This window comes from Pygoscelis adeliae, unplaced genomic scaffold, assembly GCF_000699105.1.
Source record: "Pygoscelis adeliae isolate BGI_AS28 unplaced genomic scaffold, ASM69910v1 Scaffold183, whole genome shotgun sequence".
In the NCBI taxonomy this organism is placed as follows: Eukaryota; Metazoa; Chordata; class Aves; order Sphenisciformes; family Spheniscidae; genus Pygoscelis; species Pygoscelis adeliae.
In genome coordinates, this window is record NW_008824536.1 from 2687466 (window position 1) to 2696045 (window position 8580).

The 8580-nt window shown below is 48.0% G+C and overlaps 1 protein-coding gene across 1 annotated transcript in view; it reads right to left on the reverse strand.

The window, feature by feature from the left end:
* PPIP5K1 (diphosphoinositol pentakisphosphate kinase 1) overlaps positions 1–6879 on the reverse strand; it is a 47305-nt gene extending 40426 nt beyond the window's left edge. The window contains exons 1-9 of the mRNA XM_009321594.1: positions 6785–6879; positions 6318–6492; positions 4532–4727; positions 4350–4440; positions 3254–3339; positions 2863–3017; positions 1741–1842; positions 1306–1467; positions 136–257 (exon numbers count right to left, since the gene is read on the reverse strand). Coding sequence (XP_009319869.1) covers positions 136–257; positions 1306–1467; positions 1741–1842; positions 2863–3017; positions 3254–3339; positions 4350–4440; positions 4532–4727; positions 6318–6464 — 1061 coding nt within the window. The 5' untranslated portion in view covers positions 6465–6492; positions 6785–6879. The remainder of the gene's footprint in view (positions 1–135; positions 258–1305; positions 1468–1740; positions 1843–2862; positions 3018–3253; positions 3340–4349; positions 4441–4531; positions 4728–6317; positions 6493–6784) is intronic.
* Positions 6880–8580: the final 1701 nt, after the last annotated feature.

Here is an 8580-nt window from a genome sequence, read left to right on the forward strand (position 1 = left end):
CAAGCTGTCACCGTCTGAACAAATGTCCCCATATGAACCACCTGCAGACTTCTCCGACATACTGATCAAGACTCCACATTCATTTTACTTTGCTATGAGTTACCCTACCTCTATCAAAACTTGAATTTTACATACCCAAGGATTTTGGCACAGTCATCGTAATACTTCATAGAGTTCTTCACAAAACTGAAGCCGTTCACATCGCAAACAAAAGAGTGGCCGTTGGCCCGCAGGAGGTCGAACCCACACACTGTTTGCTGCATGAGGAAGCAGAGGACACAGGACTCAGGCACACTGTGAGGGAGCGCAGCAAGGGGACAGCAGCTGCCCAGCCAAGCCGGGCACACACACAGACCCAGCCAGCATACACTGCCCAGTTCAGCTCCACTGGTGCTGCAGCCGTCCTCCACTCTTATGCCTACCTCATAAGCCCTGAAGAAGTGTGAAAATACAGCTGCTACCCAGCAGTAACAGGCCCTTTAGAGGAACCTTTACACTCTCACAGCTGTATCAAAGGCCCAACCCACAAGCCCCCGGATTAAGCCGTCAGAGCTGCCCCCCTACCTCCCAGAGCTCTAAAGGCTTAAGACACAGCAGCTCCTGGCTCTCCTGGTCTTGCCTTTAAATCCAACTGTTTTGAACGAGACTGACAAGTACAGACAATAAGTGGTGCAGGCAAAGACATCCATCACTATGTGGAAAAGGCTGCAAGGTAGAACAAGCCCACAGCTGTATCAGCACAACTGCATGGGTTGCAGATTGCAGCGGGGGCAGGAACAAGTAGCCAAGTGCTGCTTCTGCTGACACTGCTGAACATGTCATGTAACCATACCTAGACTCACACACTCACTCTACTGACCTGTAAAAGAGAACGCAAATGTGCACCAAAGCCAGACCAAAAATAGAACAAAAAAAAGAAAAAAAACAGAAGAAAAGAAGACCAAGCTTTCCACACAAACACAACTAGGAAACAGTAAAGGCGAGATAAGCGCAGGTCAGATGGACAGCAGCATGCTCAGAATCTGATATTAAATGCTCAGATGTACGCTGGACACCAGCCACCTGCCAGCACAGAGGGCATTTGCTGCAGGCCCTCCTGCCTTCCCAATCATCTCTGACCAGCAAACTGCCATGGCCAGCAGGACCAGCTGCACCCAGCCAGCAGAGACGGCAACTGGCATCAGGCATGAAAGACTGCCACGCCAGAGACACATCAGGGTAACAGAGCTCAAGCTTTAACACTGACTGAGATTCAAATCAGACATTCGTGGAGTATCCTGCTTGCATAGGAGAGAAAACACAGACCTTAAAGGCTACACAGACTTTCCGGGCAACTAGTTTCTCCATGGCAGTCAGCATGACTGGGTAGCGGATTTCTTTCCCTTCACTGTCCCGTTCAACCTTCCCATCCAAAGCAGGGGATTTGCGAGCCTCTGCATGGGCATAGTCTGGTCCAACAGTGTACACCTGGGAAGAGAAATAGTTACACCTGACATAACCACCTAGACTAACTGCAGCTTCCAGAAGGTATTTCTAAGGCAGACACAGAGAGAAGAAGATCAGATGGTCTCCTGGTATGACCTACAGAATACCCACTCCCTGCTTTGGGATCCAAGCTGCACAGTCAGCACCTCACAGCTTAAACAAACACTCCAGAATCTAAGTAGGACTAAGTAGGACTGCCCAACTTCAGCCATCCCAGCCTGGAGAAGGAAAGAGCTATTCCAGACTTTTCCTTACCTTTACATCAGTGCCATCTGTAGGCATGAACTCCTCATAAATGTATGAGCCTGTCTTCCTCACACTGCTCTCTGGGGAGTACACGCTACTCCGGCTGCCAATCTGAAAGCACAGAATAAACACCTCAGGGTTTATTGGAAAAGGAGCATGGGGCTCCTTTTCTTAGATGGAAGAACAGAAAGTGTAAGTTTCATCCCATAGGTAGAGAATTAGCGGAATGCCTCTCAGAACCCCCAGCTATTACAGCACACTTATTTATGGAGGACAAAAGAGACTCCAAAACGCAGACAGTAAGTATGTCCTTTTCCAGGCTTTAAAAAGGAGGAAAGTTATTATAGACCATTAGGTTGACCCCAATCACTACAAGGATATGGAACAAAAAACAGTGGATAAAGACCTAGAAAGTAAGGAGCCTAGCTAATAAGCAAATGAAAATAAATGATGACAGGTGATAATCAGACCAATTTAACTTCCTTCTAGGACAGTTGACTGATCTTATGGACAGAGGATGATGTTGTTTTCATTTTTAGTAAGGCTTTGGATACAACCTCAAGTGGCATGCCTGTATGTTAGCTAAGGAAACAATCATTTTAAGATTATTAATGGCAGATGCGTAACTGATTTAAAAAAAGATATATCACAGCTATTAATTGTTCGCTGGCAAAGTGGAAGAAGTGAGTAAGGGCAGATTCCCTGTGGAATTTAGGAATAAATACTGCATTTATCACATTTGCAAGCTACACTAAGGTGAGAAGGGCAACAATGATGTTAGAGGACAGGAACATAAGTTTTAAAAGAAAAAATCACCTTGATAAACTGAGGAAGTGATCTGGAAAAACAGCATGCAATTCGATAAGGGACACAGTTCTCCATGACTGCTAGACAGGACACAGGTCAAACAGAGGATGGGGAAGGCGAAGTCAGCACTACCACTAAAATATGTCCTTCTGCAATTCCCAGGTAGATGGGGTTGAACTAAAAGTTCTAAGAAGGTCTAGATTTCCCCAACACAAAACCTTTATTTCCCCTTCACCTGCCCCAGCACTCCTTCCTGGAGCCACATGGGTCTCAGAGCCACAGATCTGTTGGTTCCAACACTAAAATTGGAGTCCGCCTCCTCACCTTCCGAAAGAGCCGCTGGCTGCCCCCACCTGCTGACGTCGGGTAGTAAATATACACATTATGGTCTTCAGCACTGACTGGCTTCTCTACAAATGGCTTTGGGAAAACAGCTCCATTTACCTCCACGTGGTCCTCTCCTTCAACCAAGTTGCACTCTGAAGACAAAGCACAGCAGCAGCAAGTTAGGAAAGGGTGAGACAGACCTAGTGCAAAACCAAAGCCCTTCAGTCCTGGCCAGTCAGCCAGTTTTGCTGTTGGGACCTTTGTCTGCAAAAAACAAGAGACTTGTGAATCAGGTCTCTTCGAGTTGACTGTCAGTACCTGTTCTCTGCAGAATATCTTAAATAGTACAGTATGTGAAAATGGCTTTCAGTAGAGCCTGGACACTGACCTTCTGGTCTATCAGGGTCTCGATTGAGCACAGCATAGCGGGGCAAGTCTATTCCCTCTTCTTGAAGGATCCGATACACTTCACGCCTGCAGAGGACAGAAACAGTGTCAGAAGAATCTAGAAGGTCCTCAGTACATGCCAAGGGAAAGGCTTCACTCCCACTGATGAAGAACAAAGTCAAACGAACACAAAAAAGCCTCAAGACAGAGTGCAAATACTTCTCAGCACATGGTTTCCAGATAAGACCTACAGGCTATGGGGCATGCCTCAGCCCTACTCCGGACAGGGATGCCCCAGAGTAGATCTCTACCTGGCCTAAACATGGATGCTCATTTACCAGCACATGCCCAATCCACAGCAACACACCCAGCACACACCACCTACCCAGATCTGCCCTCTTGAAGGGTGCCCTGTCACACTAAGCTGCCCAACGCCCAGGCCAGGCAGATGCAGCAGAGCTTCCTTTCATCCTGTGTCAGTGGGGAAACCGCAATTCTTTCACTAGAGTTACACCTTGGGGTGTCTGTCAGCACCCACAGGAACACTGCTCGCAACCCAGAGACATGGCAGGAGGTTTGGAGTCTGGTACGAGCCCTACCCATACACAGCCAAAACAGTCTGGCTGTATGCACTGAAGTACGTGACTGCTGGTGGCCTCTACCAAGAGCTGACTGAGAAGCCTCTTGAAGTGTCTGACCAACATAGTCTCCTGAGAATCTGACCTGGCCTTGCTCCCAATTTCTATCCCAGAACCCTGTCCCACTACTTGGCTCTCCTACTGAGAGACTAGTCTTTTTGTCTTAGTTGTGGCAGTCTCATTCTGTAAGACCTCTTCCACTTCCTACTTCATCTAGCCACTCCTTACAAGACATTTGCACCAGAAAACGAAACATGCCAAGTCTCAATGGTTTTACCCCCAAATCTATTCCCCTCCATGTTTTAGAGAAATGATTCCTAAAAGCCACTGTTAAGGTCCCCCTCCTCCCCATCTCACTCATTTGCTTGTGGCCAGGAAGACGAAGTTTGCACAGCATGCTGAGGAGAGGAATCAGACAAAGGAAGAGGGAAGGGGCTTTAGTGGATCACAGACACCTACCTGTCCTGGATATAATACTGCATATCAAGGTCATTAATCAGAAATGGCTTGCACAGCTTGGCATAAGCAACTGCTTTATCCAGGGGGAATCCTGAAATGCAAGGAAGGGGAGGGGGGAAGAATGAGTGGAAGCTCCCTTGCCCAGATCTCAAGTAGGCTAAGGCATGCCACAGACTTTTTACCTTTGGAGTGGAACGATATTAGGCAGTCACAAGAGGGCCAGTTCTCCACCGGTTCATTCAGAATAACATCTTCCCCCATAATCACCACTGTGATATACTCAAACTTGCACAGACGCTCCAGAATCTGTGTCATGGGCTTTGACTTGGACTTTTTGGTCATAGCACAGATTCCAACCACAATCTGCCGTTCAGGTGGCTAAGGGAAGACAGAGATCAGTTTAGTACAAGGTCAACTACTTTACTGAATTTAAACTATAACAGTGTAGAAATGCAGCAATGCAGAACAAACAAGGGATTTCCTTCCAACCTTATGCACTCACAGCTCTTGCTAGACTCGAACCCATACGCACTCCCAGCTCCCACTACAGTCCACTGGTGGACATCATTAAGGAGCAGCCCAAAACAACCGCTTCTTTGCCAGGTAGTATGTACCTCTTCCTTTTACTGGGCACTAATGCTAAGGTCAGAAATAAGTATCTGGCACCTGAACAAGCAGCAGGGACTGGAATCCCACATAATGTTCTCTGGCCCATAACTCACCAAGACAGTTGGTGGACTTAGGCGGGCTCAGAGAAGAGCCGCAAATGTTTTATAGCAAAAAAGTCCAGGAGCTCGGTCTGTTTGTCTTATCTGAGATAAAATGAAGGGGAGATTACAACAGTAAGTAGCTATGAGTAGAAGAGAAACAGTACCAAGTGGTCTTCCCTATACCTGACAAAGGTACAACAAGATCCAGTGGGATGACGTTAAGCTGAGTAAGTCAAGAGAGAAGGTGTGCATTCAAAAAGCATTGGTAACTGTAACAGAGGAACTGGCTAAGGTCTGTGGTGGACTTTCCATCACCATCTAGAAACCCCAGACTGGATGTTTTCCTGACAGATTAATTCTGGCCCAAGCAAGATTAAATACAGTGAGATCATCTGAAGTGATACACCCAGGACTGCGGGTTACCCAGCACAAACAATTGTGGCTTCAAACTGTAAGCCAAGACTTTAGAAGTTACTGCACTGACTTGCAAAGCCAAGGTTCCACAGCAAAAACAACATCTGGGAAGTGAAAGGGTTTCCAAATCCTTCACCACACCTGATAAATAGCTCCTCACTGAGCATCAAGGTACACAACACTGTTTGGGTTTGAAGGAAGTCCATGTGGGCTGCTAGGAGATTCCCCACTTGCAATGGAGACTCAGGGTACGGAGGCAATGGAAACAACCACTGCACTGGTGTATGGTCCCAGCAATTCGCACAGTCAGCAGCTATGTCCCTGCAGCATCCAAGTCCCATGTGCAGAACAGCAAATGTAACATTTAATATAACACTGAATAGGGGCCAAAAGCAGTCAGGAGCTGGAGATCATTCTCCTTTCTGCATCCTGTTCCTGAAGGTTACAGAAAAGAATAAATGCTTCCTTTCTGCAGACACACCTTTGCCCTTTTCACAGTTCTCAGAGTTTTCCTCAAAAATTTCCCTGGTGAAACAGAAAGGTTTACAAGAGTGTCAGGGTTAAGTTGCTAGGACAAATAAATCCACTGTCGTACCTGAAAAAGACCTGCAAGCGAAAAGGCTAGGATTTACTGCAGCATGAGGCCGCGAGTATGGCAGCATGACAATGCAATACGTCCTGTCAGAAATGACATTGCCGTTCCCCATGGTTATGCCACACGGCCTGGTGCCATGTCCCCTGAAGTCCCGACTGCCTGCGGCCTCAGCAGCAACCGCGCAAACCCTGGCTGAGACCCAGGAATTCTGCACAGATGCTCCAACCCAGAACGCCGGGACCTCCTTACCGACTCCTCCTCTTCATCATCTTCAAAGAAATCGGTTTCGTCTGTCTTCATGTTTGATCCCAGAAAGTCTGTCTCATCATCCCTGGAACCGACAACAAACCTGGGAGTAGAGTTCTCTCCCTCACTGGAGGTCGTCAGGGACGACATTGCAGCTTTGGTGGCCGACCATCCCGCTCTGGAATCACAGTGTGCAAAAAGGGATAGAGAAGGTCAGATGCACGGCGAGCCAGGGGCCGGCTGCGCTATTGGAAGGAGGGCAGGGACTGATCTGGCATATCTGGCATGAGTGAGCCCAGGACATGCTGCCCAGCACAAAAGGAGGGAGCAGGAAGAGACCCTCGGGGTGGGAGGGGATCCAGAATTCAGGATCGTTTTAGATAGGCAGCTCCATTGTACAATTAACCCCTTTGCGCCGACTGGGAAAGGGACGGTGGATTTCGCCAGCGCTGAAATCATGTAAACCTTACAATGATGCATGCTCCAAGCCGCTGTCTAAATCATGGAAGGGGACAGTGGACTCTCTCGCAGGCTCGTACACCCAAAGACATCAACTGGGACTCCAGAAGTTAGGATGAAGCTTGGGACAGTGACTTTCCAATCGCCAATTTTCATCCTTTCAGCTCAAGAAGACCTACAGTAACAGAGAGACCAGTTTGAGAGGTGCATGAGTTTGTGGGGAGGACGGAAAAGGAAGAAGTGACAACTCTTTGGCAAGGGAAGAGGACACAGAGGAAGCACCAGCAATGGTTTGGGTTGCAGGTCAGGGTTTCTGGGTTTGCAAGCTGGCTCTGATTTAGTCTGTGACCATGGAAGCCAATTATCAGGATACAAGCTATGCTTTATAAATGACAGGAAAGGAGTGTGTCTTGCACTGTCACCTACAATAGCAGCACTGTCTGCTGCAGAAGTGACAGAGTTTGAATACACAGTACACATGACCTGTACACACCAAGGACACAGCTGTTCATCTCTGACCATAGCTGCACATACATAAGTGTCAAGCGGTTGCCCTTTACTGTGTTTTCCCCAACTATAAACTGGTGAAAAGCATTCCTCCCATGTACATAAGTGCAACCTTGAGAAGAGGACGTTATGAACATCTCATGTTATTAAGTTCTTCCTAAAAATGGACATGAGACTCTACCACCGCTTCTCATGCTCTCACATGATTTCCAGCATTCCCCAGACTGAGAGTTACTGTATTTCGTCCTCTTTTGAGCATGCTTTCCCTTACAGCCAGTACACCGTAGAAGACTACTGCCACATACAGCTGTCAATTCCCAGTCCTCTGGCAGCTCTTCTTCACAGAGCAGAGGAGGCACACCCAAATGCCATTGGCCTGCTGCCACCATGGTTTCACGGTAGGTGAGAATCCCCTCACCAGGAACAATGGAGAGAGATCGCCTTAATCCATTTGAGCAGGGTGGGAACGGGCAAAAGAAACAACCACATAGAGCAAGCCAGCTGCTTGTGAAATCCCCGTGGAAATAAGGGTAAAAATAAGCATGCCTCCATGCAGAAAGGCTGTGCATGCCCCCAGAAAGGACAGGAGATGTAACAGGTAAGCACTCAGAGAAAGCGCTGGAGCAGAAGCGCACCGGACAAGGTCCCAAACCCATGCTACCAGGCACTGGTTCAACAGCAAGCCCATCGGTTATCACGCCGGATCTACTGGGGGAGCTGACACCAACCCAACAGAAACCAGAGAGGTGACACAGCAAGCCCAGACTTTGCACCTACCGCACCAAGGATGATCTCCTCTGCCTATCCCCCAGCTCACACCGGTCTTCCACTTGTGCACCAAGCCCAGTGCTGGCTGCTCCCACACAAACCTTGAGGCACAGTGCACACCCAGCACAGAAAAGTGTCCCGATCAGCGAGAGTTAAAGCTGTAATTCACCAACAGTGCTCTCTGCTGGTGGGAGCAACAATGCTGGCAGACCAAGCTATACAGGCATTTTACTGTGTGCTCCATATAGCCCTACTATTTCCACACGAGGACAAGAGCAGGATTCCCGACATGGTCAGGAACCATTTTTATTCCTGTGCTTTGCTGCCTCAGCTCACCAGCGCAGAACAAGACCTTAGCAAGTACACTATCAGCTTGATGGCTGATGATTTAATGAAGTAAATCACGCAAGAAGAGGAGGAGGGTTGTTTTCTCCAATCCCTTACTCTCCCCTCCCTCCTGGAAAAAACAGATCAAGCAGCAGGAAAACCTTTGCCCTAAGAACTAAGAAAGCAACGAGTTCTCTACATTCCT